The sequence below is a fragment of the Pseudopodoces humilis genome, chromosome 1, assembly GCF_049639895.1.
Source record: "Pseudopodoces humilis isolate 2021_Gansu_Grassland_sample_001 chromosome 1, ASM4963989v1, whole genome shotgun sequence".
NCBI classification, from domain to species: Eukaryota; Metazoa; Chordata; class Aves; order Passeriformes; family Paridae; genus Pseudopodoces; species Pseudopodoces humilis.
Genome location: NC_142200.1, coordinates 12634538 through 12654785, shown reverse-complemented (window position 1 = coordinate 12654785; position 20248 = coordinate 12634538). Strand labels below are relative to the sequence as shown.

Here is a 20248-nt window from a genome sequence, read left to right as displayed (position 1 = left end):
TTGATTTCAGTTCAGCTCTCTCTTATATAACACTTGTCAGGGAATGTTTTGGTTGGATATTAGAAAAAGGTTCTTTACCCAGGGGGTGGTTGGGCACTGAACAGGCTCCCCAGGGAAGTGTCACAGCACCAGCCTGACAGAGCTCAAGAAGAGTTTGGACAATGTTCTCAGGCACATGGTGTGGCTCTTGGGGATGGTCCTGCACAGGGCCAGGAGTTGGACTTGATGATCCTTGTGGTCCCTTCCAATTCAGCTTGTTTTGTGATTCTGTGACTTAATGGTCTATGGTGGTAAAATTCATGCTGACAGACCTGTAGAGCCAAGTGTCCAACTGTCCTCTTCCGAGTCAATTCCATCCCATTTCCCTCTTTCAAGTACAGTAGTTTGCCGTGGCTTAGACTGGAGTTCTGCATATGATAAATTCTCACATTAGCATTCTCATGGTGGTATTCTTATTCTTATTATTACTACTGGCTTTTGTTTTGAAACGGGCAAAGTTCTTCCTTTTAATTAGCTGTTGAAAAGCTTCCTGAATGACCTTTCTGTTCACTGACACATAGTCAGTGTTTATTTTATTGCTCATAATCTGAACTGATTATCTTTCTTATCCTGCATCAGGATATAATGTTTTGCCTTATAGTAGAAAAGGGGAACTTTGATATACTTGATTGAAGACACTAAAAGAGAATGGAGGGTTGTATGCAGTAGTGACTTCATGGTTCCTTTCCTGTCTATTGTATATATTTTTTTAATGGGAACCAATTTTTGGTCCTAAAATAGTAAAAAGGTTTGAATAATCTTCTTCCTATGTTGTATGTCATCACCAAACTCTAAATTCTTGAAGAAATTACTTTCTTCAGTCAAATGTTAGAGAATTTACACCAATTATCATGTTCTTTATCATGAACATTTGTGTGAATGTTCTTAAGGAGCAACTTTGTTCATTTTACTTTGGTGCTAGTTTAATTTCTCCAGAGCAGCAATGATTTAATATCTTTTAAAATACCATGAGTTTATTAAAAAAAAAAAAAAAAAAAAAAAAAAAGAATCTTAGACTGATCTTTCCTTGCTTCCTTTTTTCCAGAGTTCCTCTGTTTGCACATTCGTCCGAGCAGTTGCTGGGACATAAAGACAGCCAGCGGGAGTCCCTGACCCTGCTGGATGCTAAAGAGCTGCTGAAGTATTTCACCCCAGAAGGGCTGCCCGTGGGGGATCTCCAGCCACTCCAAGTGCCCAAGCGGTATGATCAGCCTGTTAAAGCCACTGAAGACCACACTCAGAGCTGATGTAGGGACATGTAAATAAGGGTGGAATGGGTGTCACAGAATGGCATAACTGGATTGGAGTTTTTAACTTGCAACATCCTTACATCACATGCCTGCCAGTGAAATCAACTGTTTTTGTCTCCCATCAGTATTGCTATTTAGTTCTTTCAGAATCTGAAATGGCTGGAGATGATGATCTTGGTCCTAGGCATTTAAACAACAAAAGAATCACCTGAAGCACAAGTGTTACTGGTAGAGCTCTGCTAAGCTGCTGCTGCCTATGTGTCTATTTCCAAGAGAGTATTACTAGTATTTCTAGTAAAGCAGAAGCTACTGTGGCAGAGTAATGTAACTTTTTTGGTGTGATTTCTTTCAGTGGAGGGGAGTCTAGGTGGGAAGACAAAATAGGAAAAGGAAATTGCTGAGCCTATTTAAACGTCTTTGTTCCCTGTCATGCTTTTTATGTGGTAAAGTACTTCTTGAAGGAAACTTATGTACTCTGGTGGCTTTGCAAGTATTCATTCTTAGTGTGTCTGCTGGTAATTATTAGTATATTAACTTCTGCTTTTTCAGCAGGAAGATAGATACATGGAGTTACTGGAGTAGTTTTCAGGATCTGAATATCTGTTAGATTTAAGGCCAGACTCTACAGGAGTCAGATAGTGTTTGTAGAAGCAGAGCCTCTACTATTTGTGCAGTCTGTCACAGACTGCTAGGTAAGCAAGACAGTCTTTGCAGTCACTACAATTATATTTGTTGACCTTTTTAATACTGAATAATAGAAACTATGATGCAGTTATTTGATATAGCCCTTGATCCTTTTTCAGACTTCATTATATGTCATACGAGTGCTTGTGAGAGGGAAAGGTTCCGTAATATTTTGGATTTTCTGTAGGATTTTTGAGACTTCTGTAAAATAGTTACTGAAATTTTGAAACAAAACTTAATATGTTCTGAGCAGAGAATTCAAGCAAATTAGAAAACATGCTGTAAAGATTTAGAATCTCCTACTGGGTTGTTAATGAGTGCAGAAGATTTAGAATTTTGACGAAAATATTTTCCTTCCAACTAGTTGTGTGGGAAAGAAGTGAATAATTTTTCACTACAAAGATCTATTTTTTTAGTCTTCGATTTTTTTTCAAAGCCTCCAGAGAAGCACTATAGCAGAGAGTACCTTGAGTGTCTTGAATGATTTGCATTGATGAGTGAGATCTGAATTTGAATCAAGTCCAGCAGAACCCTGTACTCTGAGATGCTCGCTCCCCTGGCAGATGTTCTGACTAAATTCTCTGGAATAATGAGGAACTTTGCACAGTAGGTGACCAAGAGCAGTGAATACAGACCCAAGGATCTTCTTGACCAACAAAAGGATTGAAGAGATTTTGAGAGAGACGGGTGAATTAATGTTTGCTTGTTTTCTGTGTTTGAGCTGAGATAGAAGTTTGATAGATTACAGTTTTGGCTGACAGTCTTTCCAAATTATCATCTTGCTAGATTCAGTATCACATCTTTCCTGGATATTTTTCTCAGATTATTCCAGTGGAAATGGTGCAGAGGCAGTCTATATGAATAAAATTTGAAGCAATGTGTAAGTTTCAGACTCTGTTACATCTTTCCTTTATCTCTTCCCTTCTTTAGAGATAAATGTCATGGTGTGTTGAGATCTGGCAGCAAGATCGTTCTATCTGCCTTGCTATGGCTTATTCTGTTGAAATACCTTCAAACAAATGCACTCATGTGATTTAGCTGCAGAGAGTTACTAGCTGGAATTGAAATATCCCAGGAAACAAGCCCTTAGTTCTGAGATCTGGGAGAGATGAGTGTTGGACGAGGCAACAACTTGAAGCCAAAGGGAAGGAATTCACTACTTATAGTGTGTGTGAAATATGGGAGGTCACTTGCCAGTTCCTCTCAGTTCATTCCACTACTCAGGTGTCCCATTGTGACATTGTGATATTTTCCTAGTTTTATTGGTAAATTATTTGGAGCAGTGACCTTAACTGTCTGAGAAATGTCTAAGAGCTTTTGTAAAAATAATAGCTCAGTAGGAATTAGTTGAATTTAAATTCTCACTTCAATACAGATTTAATTTCCCATTGATGCCTTATCCTAGAGGCTTAGCTGCAAGACATGCTGTTTTGTTCTTCCTATGTCAAGGCATTTGTTTCTGATTTTTGGAAGTATAGTTTATCCTGACAGTAACTGGTTAAAATAGGTCTTTATTTTTCTCCTTTCAGTGAAACTACATTTCTTTTGACACCAGAGCTTACTCCTAGAAAACTCAGAGCTTTGCCTTTTGAAAAAGCAGCTGGATGCTATTATCATGGACTCGAGTAAGTTTCCTGGCTTCTTTTCCCAGATTTATTTTTTATTTTCCAGGCTAGGTATAGTTAGAAAAGTTTCAAGCAACATGTTAAGGGTATGTTAATTATGGCTTAAATGTCACTGGTTTAAATCTCAACATTCCTGCCTTGATGCCTGATGTTTGTAGAAACATTGAAGGTCTTCTTTTCTCAGTTGTACTGCTGTATCTATTCTCAGTGTCTCTGAAAATTTTTTTCAGAACTAAAAATGGCAAGGGAATTGGGGTTCTTTGTATGTATCAAGTTCCTCAGAAACACATGCTTTAAGTACATACATAGTTTCTGCTTTGGTATTTAATTGTAGACTCTTCCAGACTAATAGTCAAAAGGTTTACTGAGAGCTGCTGTGATGCTGCTACCTGTATGTTCAGGGAACCTGAAAACACCAGCAGGCAAGTGTTAGTGGTAACAACATTCAAAAGGATCTATATGGTTAGGACTGTTAGTTAATCTCAGCCAGCCAGAAATAGTTATTTGTCAAAGCAAATAAATGGGAAAACTGTCACATAATGTGACTGTATAAAAATAGTTTAGAAAAATACAAATATTGACATTGAGGGGAAAAGGAAAAAGGCTATAGAAATGCTGGAGCAGATAATTAATAATTCTCCCATATAGACAATCTTAGTGCAGTATATATTAAGAAATGCAGTGGATACCAAGCATAGTTAGTTCAGTTTCTGTGCAAATTTCTGCTGCTTCCTAAAATCACATTTTCAAATGATCAGATTATCAGAATGTGGCTAACAATGTTGCTGGTATTTTTTCCTATCAATTTTACCGTTTGGTTAAGCCTGTGTTTAATATCTGGTAGTTTTAGCCAGGCTCTCAAGGGCAGTGAAGCATTCTTATCTCTTTTGTTACCTCTTTTTCTAAATGGTAACTCATGAGTCTGTTAGCCTTTTTAGATTTATAAATCTAATAATTTATAATAATAAGTGGCCCATGAGAGGCAGCTGGGTAGAAAAGAGAAATACATATGGTAGGTGTGAGAAGAAGCAACTTGTCTGTTGCTATGTGGTATCTTGCTTCCCTGCCTGACCTCAGCAAAGTGTGCCTGAGATTTCAAATTAAGCACAGCACAGCTTATGCTGCCTCTTCTCCTAGCAAAATATGACCACAGGGAGGCCTGGGTATTGTGGAGAGGAGGAAGATCCTGGCATGTTAATACTGCAGGGGCAATGTGCTTAGCAGTATGGGAGGGAAGCAGTGAGAGGTATTTTAACAAGAGTATTGTGGTTTTGGGGCAGATGTGTTTGGTACTATGCAGTTTTCATCTGTCCAGCTGCTGTATTTATATTTGGAAGTAAAGTCTTGTCAAAAATCAAGGAGTAGCAGTTATCATAGAATGGTTTGTGTTGGAAGGGACCTTAAAGATCATGGATGCAGCCTCCATGACATGGGTAGGAACACCAATATCTCACATCCTTTTTCCCAGAGATGCTCTTAATTAATATTTCACTTAGCCTGCATTTGTGCTGGTATTGCCCTTATTTAGGGGCAGGACCTTGCACTTGGCCTTGTTGAACCTCATAAGGTTTGCACAGGGCCACCTCTCAAGCCTCTGGATGGGACCCCTTCCCTGGTGTTGACTGTACCACAGAGCTTGGTGTCAATGGCAAACTGCTTTGCTTTCCTGAAGTCCAGGGGTGAGCTTGTGTGCTCTCCTTGCTGCTTGAGGATCTCAAACTGCACTGGTTAATGGTCACTGGAGCCAAGGCTACCCTTGAGCTACACATTCCCCATCACCCCCTCCTTGTTGGTGGGCACAAGGTCCAGCATAGCTCCTCACCTCACTCAGGGAAGGAAGTTACCAGTGCATTCCAGGGACTGCCTCGATTGCCTCTGCCCTGCGTATTGGCCCTCCAACAGATTATTGGGATGGCTGAAGACATGAGGCTGTTCCTGTTTATGATCAGATCAGATTTTTGGTGTAATGAACATTGTGCCAGATACTTGAATGCTGTTTTGCAAAGAGAAAGCAATTGCCATTAAAGAAGTGAGTAAAATGACAATTTGCCTTCTAAAGTTAAATAGATTTTTTGTATCTTTGTAGGGTATGTTACTACTTGGGACTGAGAATATAAATAAGAAAAACTAAATACCTTAAAATTTTTAAGTCAAGACAACTTACTCTCTTATCAGATAATGAATTCATCTCTAGTGGAAGGTCTTTCTCAACTGTAGAAATGGATTCATCAGCCAGTTATTAGAAAAACTAATTTCTCCCTAAATACGAAAATACTCTGAAGAAGGTGGAAACATCAGAACTAGCAATTTAACATGGCTTCATTTAAGAGCTAAAAGTAAAGAACGTGTCTTGCATTCCTAAGAGTAGGAAACACTGCTGAGCAGTTTGAACGGTGGGCTGAGCAATAGCTTACACTGCACAAAATATTTTGTAACAAAGAGGCTGAAATAATACAAGATTTACTGTTATCTTTCCATGCACTACAGTAAAATACTGGGTGATGAAATACTGTTCTCTTGCAAGGAATACTGAAAATCATCTACACCAGAGAAAAGTTATTTAAGATGCATTTTGTGTTATCTTTGTGTTTTACTGAGTTAGCACTGTTCATTTGTTCCAGTTCAGCCCCACTGAAACAGTTTTTTCTGTTGATTTGCTTGAGTAAGCCACTTATTCATTGTAGTCAATAGGAAGCTTGTGCTTGCTCAGTGATACTTTTTTTGTATTTTTAGTACTTAAAAAACGTGAATCCCTCATAGAGCAGTGTTTATCTCAGACAGCTAAAAGTTGCATTTGAAAGAGTTTGTTCAAGGAAAAATTTCTGCTAAGGTCCGTGGAAATCTTGTAAGAACAGTGTAAAGAGTTACAAATAATATATAATTCAGCTTCTTTGTTTGGGTTGGACTTAAGTATAGCAAAATCTACTGGGCAAGTATTAATTTACTGGGCTGTTAAAAGTTGTCTTAAAGAACAGTACACCAGTTCAAACAAAAATAAAAGTTTTGGCATTCACATGATTGTCAAAAGTTTTCCTGATTATAATAAAGCAGAGACTTTCTCTCACAGGTTTCTCACCCAATTTCAATTTTAGATATTGTCTAGATAACAGAAGAGCCTTGGAGAGAGATGTGGGATATGCTGAACTTCAAACTCGTCTTATTCGCTACGAAACTCAGACAACTTGCACAAAGGAGTGCTGCCCTGTGCCACTTGTCTTGAGTCCTCTGCCATCTCCTGCAGTCTTGTCAGAGCCTGGAAGTGTCCCTGATGGAGAGTCTTTACAAAGTGAATTCAAAACAGAGACATCAAGGCTAAAATGCAGATCAAAAGACCTGGATTACTTTTATCCCAAGAAAAGGTAATGCACTGAATAAAATGAACCTTAAGCGTGAAATGTTTCAGTAGTCTCTTGTGAACCACATCTTTTCTTTCATCTCAAAATGTTTTAGTGAAGCTATCTAGACAAATGTTCTAGTTGTTTAATCCTCTTCTGTAGGTTCATTTTTTTCTCAAGTGTGATCTCTCATCAATGGCATTAGATTAATCGAAACCATGCAGCACAGGCACACTTTATTTAGTAGATTTGGGGTTCTATCTTGCAGTCTCAAGTGCCTTTGAAAAGATGACAGATAGCCTCATCTAGGACTGAAACAGTCAGTGCTCCTGCACTACGAATAAATAACTAAAGGTTTAGAAAGCCAAGGATTGTACAAACAGAATAATTGAATTTCTAATCCAAACGACTGCTGGCATAAGATGACCTACCAAAATTCAATCTTATTATCAGCCTTGTTTATTAAAGTCTTTTCTGGAAGTTTACTTTTTAAGATTTCCATTTGAACCTTGTTCTCATTCTGAAGTTGCAAACTCTGTCACTGAAAAATAACTGCTAGGTAACACTATTTCCACATTCACTTTTTTTACTGTAATACTTCACTTATTCCTTATTTCCAGTTTGATACCCTTTGCATTCTAATCACAATAAGCCTTTAATAGAGGTCTTGGTTTAGAAATATGTATATCTTTTTCAGCTTACTGAATAGTTACAAAAGAAAATGTGATTATACCTAACATTTTGTAAATTGGAGTTTGGAATTATTAGTGCTCTTACAAGTTGAAGGATCAAGGATAACTATGTTCCCATAGAATTACAATGCCCAACTTCCTGTAGTTAAAGTGAATTGTGACATTCCTATAGGGCCAAAAGAAATTAGTTTCAAGAAGTTTTGTCTCATCCTAAGACTGGAGGCCAATTCTCCTTCCAAGAGTTTTATTTTCTTAGTTACCTAATTTCTTGAATTTGTTGCTGGACCTTTTTAATTGGAGGTGCAATGGGTCTACGTATAAGAGGCCAATCCAGTCAGCAGAGTGTTCTTTTAATACAAAAAATTTTACAGAATAGAATCCTGTCTTCCTGTCCTTTTCAGATGTTGTTTGCAGGAATGCTCAGTACTTAAAGCTCTAAAGCAGCAGCCTCTGTAGCAGAAACAGTGGCACTAAAAGAGTCAGTCCAAAACCTGAAAGTTATTTTTATTGTTGTTTTTTTTTTTTAATTATTCTTTCTAGGCTAACCAAATCTGAGAGTACAGACTCCCTCCTGTCTCAGGCAAGTGGGAGCAGCAGGAGTCACTGTGCAGTTGGTGTGACGAGGAAGTGCTCAGAAAGATCCGTTTCTGTGGCTGCAGTGCCATCAAAACTGCCCAGCCAAGCCCACAGAGCAACCATCAAGGCTGGCTCAGCTGCAGAGCCTGAGGCCTCAAAGCCAGAGAAGGAATCAAGATCCCAGAAGCACACGAGGGTAAAAATCTACCTTGTTCTTTTAGTGAAAAAGCAGCTGTTTTGCTTTTTCCCATGGGGCTTGCTTTTTAAAAAATTTTAAACTCAAGGTGAACTATCTTCATCTGAATTTCTTACTGAATTTCATTCTGTTCACTTGTGTAAGTGAATCCTGAAGGCACCAAGGAGAGTGAAGCAATGAAAAAGTGTGTAAAGGAAATTTTATCATGCCCAAGGAATTAAGGCTGAGAGAGATAACAGTGAAGAATAAAAAAGGTGGAAGTGAATATCAATTAATAGGAGTTATGAAATATAGATGATTAATATAAAACCTAAAGGCACCAAAGATAGATATAGATATAGATATAGATATATAGATATAGATATACTGGAAGGGTCAAAGGCATTGCGGAGGAACAGACTATTTTGAGAATAAAGAGATTCCAGTTGTTCTGTAAATCCATTAATTGAGATAGCAGTTAAATAATTTGGTGGAATAGTGTTTAATTAACAGCTGTGTGTATTAGGAATGCCTGTTCTTAAATACAGTACACAAAACTGTTTCTGGCTTGCTGATACTAATTTTAAATTAATCCCTGGGTATAAGGAGAACACTGCATGAATGCTAATGTACTGTCAAAGGCAAGTTGGAATGGTCCAAGGAAGCATAAATTGGTGTGACTCATTCAGACCTGCAGCAGAGTTTAAACATCTGTGATGTAAAGAATGTCAGAGGAAATTTTCTAATGAGACTTTAGTGTCAGATTTTTAAATTTTTTTTTTAATATGTATGCATCAAACAAGGGAGTATCAGTAAAGCAAAAACTGATCTTTATATATATATATTATTTTGGAGAAGAAAAACCCAAAATAATATTGACTTTTTTTTTTAATCTTCCAAGCTCCATGTGAATATTCACTGATCCTTGACATTGTAAGCATTTTCTTATTTTTTTAAAAATAAAGGGAATGGAAATAGATTGTTAAACAACTCTGCTCCAATTCAGGCAGTGAGCAGATCGCATTTGGCAATAGATTTAAGACAGACAAGATCACAAAAGATCAGGTTTTCTGTTTTGGGTTTTTTTGCTCCCCTTGACAATTTTTCATGTCAATAGTTGATGAGCTGCTGGGTGTGTTTCTTCTGTTTCCAAGATGCTGAAGGAAGTGGTTGCTAAGACTCTTCAAAAACATGGAATTGCAGAGGATCATAAGTGCTTTGCATCATGCAGCCAACGTCTATTTGAGATATCAAAATTCTACTTAAAGGTAACTGGAAGACACACTCTTAGAGTTTTTTATTCTTAGTTAAGTAAAGCCACTCTTGAATAAAACTTTAGAGACCATATGGGATATTCAGAGTTGATCAAGCTAATATTTCCCAGTGGTGTGTTTGTAATGTGTAGATTGTGTGGAGAAACCTTTGGATTTGTTGTCGAATGCAGAAGATAGTTTTACAGTATATTTTGGTGGGGTTTTGTTTATTTTAAAACCTTCTAAAGCATTAGCCTTTTATGCATAGTGAAATAATATGCTAGAGCATGGGCCTGTTAGGTCAGGTCACTCTTAGAGCTGTGACAGCTAAGGAAGCAATAGAGAATCTCCCAGCTGTAGCTGTGACAGCCCCACTTCTCCCTTTTTCTCAGGTTGTTGGTTCAATAAGTAGCTTACAGAACTGACTCCGAAATTGCAATTCCCTGACATGATGTGCTCTATTATCTAACGCATACTGGCTCAGCAGCACCCCACAGAATTGCATCAGCCTCATGTTTAGGGGAAGATGAGAATTCTTTCCACAACACTCAGGAGGAGACTGTGAGAATACTGAAGCCCATGGTAGTTGGTCTGAGCACAAAATCAAGTTAATTACAGTATGGAATGATTAAAAGCTGTTGCTCACAAACTGAGCTGCTGTTTAACCTACTGCTATGGGTGAACCAGCTCAGTTTAGTCAACTTCAGTAATGGTGCTTTAAGCTAAATGAAAGTTGAACAGGACTGGATGCTTGCACAATCAGAACACCTTGTTGATAACCACCAGCTTCTTAAATAATTGGAAAACAGTTGTGCAGTCACTCTATAAGTGCTCCCAAAATCTCCCTGAAATATGTCCTGAAGGAAGATCTCCTAATCCAAAATCAGAAAGGGATGCATGTAGGGATGTAGAGCAAATCAGGGACTGTGGTTCCATTCCAAGTAGAAAAGGAAAAGGAAGAATATGGCAGTGATCCTGTCCTTTCTGGAGAGAGGTGTCAGGATTTTATTCTCCTGAACTGTCTTGCAGCTCCAAGTCTGGGAGTCCTTTGAATCCTTTTGTGTGCTGCATAATTCAAAAGCAAGGTAACATAGGTATCATTTTCCTCTGGAGACAAGTAGTAAATTAATTTTCTTTCTCTTCAGGCAAAGTTTTGTTCTTTCTTTGTTTGAAGGAGTAGACTAGGTTAAAAAAAATTCATTAAATGGACTGCAAAACAGAAAAGCCATTCTAGATTTTTCCCTTTTCTGCACCCATTTTCTTTTCTGATGTCTGTTTCTCTGTTCTTTGCCAGAACTCTGTATTACAGGGTAAGATCACAGCTGATTTCCATGTTTATATACAAACAGACCAAGACTGTAAGAACTTTGAATATCATTGAAGAAAAAAAAAGTTCTGGAAATTCTGCAAAACGTGCAGAAGGTTAGGAAGACTCAGTCGTTGAGTACTAGGTTTGGACTGCTGTAAGGAAACCTGCTGGCCATTGGAATAAATTTAAATTATTTTCCTTTTTTTTTAATTAAAAAAGCAATGTAAGATAATTCTGTTGTTCTGAACAACAGGGCTCTTATAACCCAAATTAGAGTGACCACATGAATTTGCTGACTAATGTGGCTTTTTGTTTCATATTTAGGACCTTAAAACTTCTAGAGGACTTCTAGATGAAATGAAGAAAACAGCAAATAGCAATGCCAAACAGGTAAGGTCATGTGTTTATTTGTTCCTGTACATAGCCAAGGCTAAATGTTGCTGTGGCACCTTGGTTTAGTCCATAGCTTTAAGAGATGAGGAGGTGCATACCCTCGGCTGTGGGTCCTGTTTCATCTCACACAAACTCTCTCTGTCAGTAGTCCCAAGGCAAAATATCCAGGTTTTGGATGGTATTTTAGTTACAGCTGCAGAGATGATGTGCCATGGTGAGAAATGGAAATGAAGACAATAAATGTTTCTAAATCACTGAAGGAAAAAAAAAAGTTTTTCTTTAATTAGGCTTATTAGCAAATTCTTTTCTTGTGTTGAAGGAAATAAAATTTCAAAGGTTAGGAAGTAATAAGCAGGTCTATAAAAGGAAATAAATTTTTTAAAAGAAGCAATGAAAATCAGTAATTTTAGGCTTCTGAGTAACTGTAAGCACAAGGGATATTAGGTCAGGTTATTTTTATCTAACGTGGGACTTACATGAACAGCAGCACAGAGCAAATGACAGAAGCAAATATTCCTCCAGAAATTAAGTAACTCTGATTTAAGTTCTGAGACATAGACTGAAGTGACTCCATAATTTGGGAAAAAAGAAGAAAAGGAAAAAAAGTGTCATCCATAATTACAGTATAGTTTTTATAATCATAAATTAAATGGAAGAATTTGAACTGAAGTAGGTAAGTAATAGAACACACTCTCAAAAAAGCTGCTAAATCTTAGAATATAGAATTTATTCTATGAGAGCAGTATTTGCTGTGTTCTGTGCTGTATTCCTTTGTGGATTGTTTTGTATGGATGGTAAGGTTTCAAAAACTATATGGGTTGTGATGTTTGGTGTTGAACTGGGCTATTGTGCTGATACACTGCTTCCCACCTCCATCTTTGGGCAGAAAATGGGTAGTTTTTGTATGTTTGCTGTTGACAAAAAGGCATTAAAATTGGTGTTCTCCTAAACTGCTTACATATTAGAGAGTATTTTGAAATTACTGTACAAAAATATAATTGCCAAGGACTAGTCAGTGGTCTGAACAACTGCCCTGTTCAGAAAGCAGCAATGATAATGGTGGTAGATACAACAGTGCACAAATTATGCTTTATTCTTTCTTCTCTGGCATTAAGAACATTTACTGCTGGAAGCATGAGCTGTTTGGCATTATGTGCACTTCTTGCTGGTATATGGAGAGAATGGGGTGAAGTAGTTCAGGGGTTAAAGATACCTTTTCCTAAAGACAAAGTATTCTGTAAGATTAAATACAATTCTAGGGTAATGCTCTTCCCTCTCAGTTGATTAATAACACTTGCTCCTCTTGAATAGTTTGCTTTTAAATCCTGTTTAGTAAATACCACACATATAGTGACAAATGACTAAAGGAAGAATTGATAAAGTCTGTGAGATGTTCTTAATTTGCTTTCAAAATCAGGAGTTACGTAAATTGTTTGCATCCTCATTTATTTGCCCAGGTGATCGAATGGGTTTTGGAGAAGACTGGCAAGTAGAGGCACTGTGGATTCCATTCACACCTTCCCAGGAGCTGTGGAGAGAGCACTTCTGACTGGAGAAGCTTTATACTGCCCAATGCACACACAGATCTGCACACTGGGAGGACTTTGGTCAGTGGAATTATATAGACTCATTCTTCAAGCACAGGAGGATGGTTGGAAACTTCTTATACTGAAAGTTTTAATTTTTTTTTAAATTCAAATGAAAAGAGATTGCATTTTATATGTGTATTTATTATGTTTGTTAAAATGAATATAGCTTGACTTGGTTTATAAAGCTTTGTATCTTTTTCAACCAGTGTATTTGGTTTTTATACGAATAAAAAACCCCACATATTTAATTTTGATACCTACTACTTCGTTTTACCTTTCTGTGTGAAGACCTCTGTTCTACTTACTACAGCTTGCTCTTGTATAAACAGCTGTTTACAGCATTGGCTGTTAACATTTTATACACTAATTTAAAGAACAGTTCCTATTTTGCAGGTGAAAACAATACATAATACATATACATAATAATACATAATCAGAATACATAATAGATAATCAGAATTTGAATAATAATCTCTATGTTGTAATATAAGGAAGAAAAAAAGCTTGGCTTGAAACTTGATGCAGGCTCCTCTTAAAGAAAGTTTCTTTGCTTTACAAACTGAATTTTGATATAATTTCCTGCATGCTCTTTGTAACACTCCTTAGAAAAATATCTAAGGAGAAGTCTGATTTCTTTTCCTGGAAGAGGAGAAAATCAAAGCAGTAGTGGTAATGAGGATGGTAAGAGCTGGAAAAGAGCTGGTGTGCTATGCTGAAATGTAAAGGGAAAAAAGAGTTTCTAGCTATGTTGCAAACACAGTAAGATACTAAATTTGGCCTCAGTTTGTTTAAGTCTCTGGCATTCACCTGGCTGGGACTGATGTAATTATTCAATTTAGTATTTTGTTGAGATGAGAAGTTCCTACTGAGCTTTCTCTATTAAGGGTTTCCTATTTATCATATAAGCTAACAGTATTAAAACTGACAGATGCAGGGCTATTGTTTGCTATATTATCCTGGTAGGAAAATAGTTTAATCAATACAAATAGAAATTAAATACAATGTAGTGAAAAAGTAATTGAACTAAACCATGTGGAGGTTGGACTTAATACTGTAAAATCTATGCTTTATCTAAAAAGAATTCCTGATTTTGTGACATTATTCTTTGCTTAATTCTATTTGGTTAAAGCTGAGCCCTAAGGAGGTTTTACATGTCTAACAGGATCTTGAGTTAAACTGTTCTGTTCCTTTGTTCCCAAGTTTACCATTGTTCTGAACTCCACAAGACCTTTTCTGAGTGGGTGTGTACTGGGTTTAACTGAGCTGCAGTAGGAGAGCTCTGAAGTTGTTCTGCTGTGACAGTGGGCTCTAGTGAGTACTGTGTGCATCTAAGCCCAGGACAAACATAACTACTTGTGAGATGGATTCTATTTGTCTGCAGAATGCCACACATCCACAGCATCCCAGTTTTAGTGATTTGGTAAAATAGAAATGCAATGAAGGACATTTAAATAATAATTTAATAAGTCTACTCACGAAATTGCTCCAACATAATGATTACTGTGTATGGCTCAGATTTCTTTGCATTCAATATAGAAAACAAGAAAATAATTAAGACATTAACCTTTCTTAATATCTTATAGTGAATCAAGAAAGTCTCTACTTCAGAGAGAAAAAAGTTGTAAGCTGTAGCCTTATCTCTTCAGCCTGAATGCTGATATTTCTGTCTGAATACTAAAGTAAACCACCAAAAGTTGTATTTTCTACTTAATTTGGGGAAGTTTATGTATTTGTAATTAGAAAAACTTGGTAGTTAATAATTATACATAGGCTGATAAGTAAAAGTACAGAAGCTCTACATTTCATAAATCCTTGAGGCTAGCTGCCATAAGCAAAGAAAATACCTTCAGGAAAGTAATTAATACTTTGAACTGTTTTTCTTGAACTTCAAGTAGAACTTAATGGTTATTGGTTTAATTAATTTTGTAGACTCAAAGGCTGGCCTGAAATAATCAGCAGGAAAGCAGTTAGGGAAACATAAGCATTTTGATGTATTGGCTTTTTGCACAATTCCCAGCGCAAAACTAATATACTGCTACCCATGTCTCATTTGCTCTTTGTGTTGGTGTCTTTTTAGGGCATGTGGTGGCTGGTTTATTATTGTGGCTTAATAACACTGTGCCCCTTTTGAGCTGTGATAACTGTCCCTGTCCATGCTCTTAACCTACAAAAAAGCAGGCACAATAATTTGACCTGGTCCACTGTAACAGCACTAAACTAAATTATTTTATATCTGTCATAGTTCCAAAACCCCACACTGAGAGTTCCTGCAGCTCAGCCTATGTGCTGTAACTTAAGTGTTGCAGAATGTAACATCACCCATTACCTCTGAAATTCAAATTATTTTCTTGTTTGTGGCTGCTGAATCCCAAATCCAGTCTGCCTTATGCATCTTTTGGGTGCTTGCTTTCATGATTTTTGCAAGTCAGGATATAAGTCATGTATCACCATATATCAGATGTCACCAGAACACATTTCTGGTTTACCCATAATCCAGCCATCCTGTATAGTAAGTGTGTAATATAACATAGCATAATATAATAAAATTATGTATTATATTAGAAGCACATCGTCCATCCATGTTATGTGCTTATATTCCCCACAGGACTGGGGTGAGACAGCACTGATGTGGTTGCAACTACTTGGTGATATGATTACTTGTAATATTACAGCAATTATGTGATGAATATCACTGAGCTACCACAGAACTACCTTGGGGGTACTAATGCTTGTCCCAATTCATAGTTCTCCCCTGGAATTTGTTTTCTAAATTTGTTTCCTAATGCCTCATTATTTACCACAAGCATGGAAATTCTGATGAAGGAAAAAAAAATGAAAAGCAAATCCCATGTGGGAAAAGCAGGTGATTATGTTCAACAGGAGGTTATCATCTCTGTTAAATATTTAAAATGTTTTTCTCATTCTTTTAAATTAAATTTTTGCCCTGGTTAGTCTGGGGGTTCACTTACAGTAAGCAGACTGAGTTTCTCAAAATTTTCCAAGCATATTGTTAGTATCTGCTCTTTAAAATTGAAGCCACCACTGAATTCAAAAGTGTCCACAATATACACAGTGTTATTACATATAAATATGTAATATTTACTGTATTAATGGTCTCTCTATATAGTAAATAGACTCAGTAAATAGTTAGTTATCAATCTGCCAGCTTGACTTCTATGAAAAATAACATAAATTCAGAAATCAGTGGCAATGTAATGATCTGGAGCATGTAATTTCTTTAGGCTCTGATTCTGCTTCCACTGAAACCAAAGAAGCTCCAATTAACTTTTAAGCATGGGTAAGAAGACACTGAGAACACTGAGAATGCTTTCAGGTGGAAATCAGATCAATCTCCCCTTCAAATCAGCTGAGCTTCCCCATGCAAAGGGCTGGATGGAGTGTGCTGCCATACGCTGTGGGAGGAAGAGATTCTAACATTCTGCAGAATGAAAGCACTCATTTTGTTATTTGCAAAGGATCAATTCTAATGGTGTTTGTGGGGGTGATTTGCTTGGTAGCATGTCAAGAATCTCGTTCTGATTTCCAAAGTGCTTTAAGAGAGATGCTTGGTTTCATCTGAAGGGCAGGACTATTAAAAACACCAGTATGATTCCCTGAATACAATCAGATCAGCTTTATTTATTTTTTTTTTAACAAACACTTTAGAGCACATTTTTCCAATAACATTTTTGCTCCAATATGTGTCCCAATCTTTCTCATGGTGAAGCTGCTATACAAATTTTCTGATAAGATCATTCCATTTATAGCCATTATTTTGGGAAAATCTGGAATATCCTGTTTTAGGCTTTCCATGGGGCTGTTCTGTCATAACTTGGGTCAGACTGAAAGAAAAGACTTAAATTCCCACAGTTAGATTTTCTTTTTGGGCCACTAAGTTAAGCATTAAATCAAAGGAGGAAAAAAAATCTCTTTTCCCATAACCATTTGTAAGAGAAAAAAGGCACATGTTGGCCTCAGTCCTTGAATGCAGAAGCTTTTGCTTTTTCTTATTTTTTTTCCTAAGTCTTGTGTTACCACCTAGTCTAGTATAAGCGACAGAAGAAAGTATTGCAACTTCAGCAGAGATGTCTGAATGACCTGCCCTGAAACATCCCAGTGGGATTTCAGGTTTGTTTTTTTTTTTTATTTTAAGTTTTTACGTCATTCCACCAATGCAATTAACAGTTCTCTCATGTAACAGAAGCACTGAAGTTTAAATGTATTTCTCCCAGCCCAAAACCAAAGGACAGCCTTCCAGATAGTTTGTGTGGATACAAAGTAAGCTCACCTCACAAAAATCCAATAAATGACTTTATTAAATATATTCTTTTCCTCTAAAATATAAATATTCACTATATTCTTATAAATGTGGAGTAGGGTTCATATTTCATTTGTCTATCTCATCCAAATATGAATCAGTCCAAAATCTGAAAATGAAGAAATAGCATCTGTAATTATCATTATTTTTTTTATAAATATATATAATATGAATTTTCTTTGCATCTGCTTAGTTATTCACTTAGACTTCATATAGTACTGAGCACCTTAGATTACATTTTGTCATTTAGTTGTTGGCACTAATATAGGAATTTGTAATATTTACAATGCACATACATGTTAGGTGTAGCATTCCAGTGATTTGTAAGTGTTAAAAGGAATAAGGAAATAGTGCAGTATAGTTTACATATGTATTTAGCCTACCCACCCCAGAATGCAAGTTTTCACTTCAACCTCCGGAACTTTTATAGGAGCCCGTCTCCAAATTTTTAAGTTATACTTTGGAACAGCCATAAAAATGTTTTGAACTGGTTTTTAAAGATTTCACACAACAGTTTCCTTGATAAGGTGACATGAGCTCCTCCTCAGAGTCCTGTCCCCCTGCGTACCGACTGCTCTCAGCTTCTCACATCTCTCCTAGAAGCTTCCAAGCTTAAGGAGTCCCGAGTTACTGCCACAGGAAGTTGTTTGAATGGCAGTGGTCAGAAAAATGTCCATCTGGAAATTACTGGTAAGTTACACAACATGTTACCTCCTACCTTGTTAATTTACATGAGGAATTAATTTTTAAGTGCAAGTACCATGACAATAAAATGAAAGTGCAGAGCTGGGTGGCTCCCTTCCTGGTGTGCCTTTGACTGGTGAGAGGTGCTGAGAATGGGGCTGCTCTTCCAGTGGGGCACTGAGCTGTGCTTCAATGATTATCTTCTGTATTTATGAATTCAGCCTATCATCCTAATATTTTAATTGGTTTTGATGATTAAGATACCTGTGGAAATCACCATGTTCTTATGCTGTGAATAGACAGCATGACTTAGCTTAACTCTCAACCTTAGCTTAAAAACAACATGGAACCAAAATGTGTTTTAATTTCTCCTTTGCCAGCCAAGTGGTGCAAAGTTGAAATCTATGTGCTTTTCTCAGGAATAAAAGAAATGTAATATGAAAACTGAACATCCACTGAATATATTGTGAACAACACTGAATATATTACTGCCTGTACATTACTGTATATTACTTCCTGTCCTTCAAAGTGTGAATTTAGGGCATAACTCTAAAATTAGACCCCTGTGTGAAGCTGTTCTTTTTACAAAGGAAGAACAACATAAGTGGCATCCCTGTTTTGCTTCTTCCTTTTCCCAGCAGATCACATGATGCCAGTTTATTACTTCCAGGTGCAAGCTGTGTGTATCATCTCTGGGGCTGAAGGTCAGTGTTCCTGCCTGCTTTTTGCGGCTCAGGTAGCTGTGAATAAGGCTGAAACTCAGTGAATCAGGTTTTGAGCCACAGCAGTAAGCTGTGGTGCAACACAGTCACCAGTAAGCTGTGGGCATGGAGATGAACATCTTGTATTTCCTCAGCAAGAAATTTGGTCTTGCCAAGTCATGTCCACAGGAGCAGTTCCATGTCAAGGGGTACAGCTCATTTTTCTTCCCTGGCATGTTTCTAGCTGTTGGGGAGCTGCTTCAATAATTTTTTTCAAAAATTCATAAAATCAAGTTTTCCTCCCTCCCTATGTTAGTTCTTCTATGAAGACCACACAACCAGCCTTGTCTGAGAAAAGGGGTGGCTCAGTAGGGGCAGCAGGACAGAATGTTGGTATGGCTTTCTACTGGAAAACTGCCACAGAGCTATGCTGGCAGAAGCATAATCATGCCTCAGAATGGATTCAGGTAGCTTCTACCTGAGCTGGGGCTCCCAAATAGCTGAAGCTCCTTAAGCTATTCTGGGAAGTCACTATTAAAATGTATCCTGTGTTCATTAACAAAGGACTGTGGCTACTGCCTGTGCCCCCTGACAGCCTCTCCACTACCATTCCTGTGGCTGGTCCTGCTTTGGCTCCATCACTAAGAGTGTGGGTGACATGGTTACTGCTTCATGTGAAACTGCCCCAGGCAGGGGCCCTCCAGCTGTTACCTGACCACAGCTGGATTGCTTCAGAGTCCAACTCTAAGGTGTGTATTTGCAGGCTCTGCTGGGTATTCATGCAACAGGTTCTGGCAGTGCTCCAAAAGAAAAATCTTCTGTCAGAGGTGCAGGAATTATAACTGAAAGGACCTTTCAGGTGATGGGACAATCTTTAGAGGATTTCTCCCCAACCAACCTTGGCTTGCATCACAACCAACAAGTGCTCTTGCCTGCATAGCCCTTTACTTTGTATAGACAAGTACATTGAAATAGGCACAATTTATGATTCTGAAACTTTTACATATAGGGTACTACACGCTTTTATGGTCTCATATGGGATTTTAAAATCCCATTATTTACAATGAAATCCACCATCTTCCTTGTCATGCCATCTCTTTAGTTGGTCAAAATGAAACCTGGGCCTTGGAGGACTGCAGAAATGATCAATGCCCAATCCTGAGTCCCAGGCTGGTGTCTGCTGCCAGCTGGGACAGGTTGTTGCTCTTGACTGTACTTCAGATTAGTGTGGTTACCCTGTCTCTCTTTGAAGAAACAGATGGATCCCACTTAGGCCACCAAGCCCAGTCTTGTGATCTTTGCTGACAGGAAGGAATGAATGATGAAAACAATTGGTTTTGGACAGGAATGAAGGTCCAGTTGCTGAAAGAAAAAAAAAAAAGTTAAGCTGAGAATTATAGCTCAAACAAGAAATCATTTACTGAGTACTCAGACTGCTGTCTTGTATTTTGAACAGGCTTCAATTAATAACAGCCCTTCTCTACACCATATTGTTTTCCCATTGCATTCAGCTGCAAATACTTAGGTTACTAAAAGTAGTAAGCATCTTGGAAGCAGGTGAGATCCTGGTGCCTCTGGCCTTGTATCCACCTGGGTGAGCAGCAGAAAACTGAGTCAGATGCTGC

The 20248-nt window shown here is 37.5% G+C and overlaps 2 protein-coding genes across 2 annotated transcripts in view; one reads left to right on the top strand and one right to left on the bottom strand.

Moving 5' to 3' along the window:
* Positions 1 to 16410, top strand: part of MTBP (MDM2 binding protein) — a 32387-nt gene extending 15977 nt beyond the window's left edge. The window contains exons 16-22 of the mRNA XM_014253172.2: positions 1085 to 1240; positions 3503 to 3598; positions 6691 to 6957; positions 8166 to 8397; positions 9531 to 9644; positions 11263 to 11328; positions 12789 to 16410. Coding sequence (XP_014108647.2) covers positions 1085 to 1240; positions 3503 to 3598; positions 6691 to 6957; positions 8166 to 8397; positions 9531 to 9644; positions 11263 to 11328; positions 12789 to 12824 — 967 coding nt within the window. The 3' untranslated portion in view covers positions 12825 to 16410. The remainder of the gene's footprint in view (positions 1 to 1084; positions 1241 to 3502; positions 3599 to 6690; positions 6958 to 8165; positions 8398 to 9530; positions 9645 to 11262; positions 11329 to 12788) is intronic.
* Positions 16411 to 16539: 129 nt separating this feature from the next.
* SNTB1 (syntrophin beta 1) overlaps positions 16540 to 20248 on the bottom strand; it is a 113908-nt gene continuing 110199 nt past the window's right edge. The window contains exon 7 of the mRNA XM_005516934.3: positions 16540 to 19985. Coding sequence (XP_005516991.2) covers positions 19893 to 19985 — 93 coding nt within the window. The 3' untranslated portion in view covers positions 16540 to 19892. The remainder of the gene's footprint in view (positions 19986 to 20248) is intronic.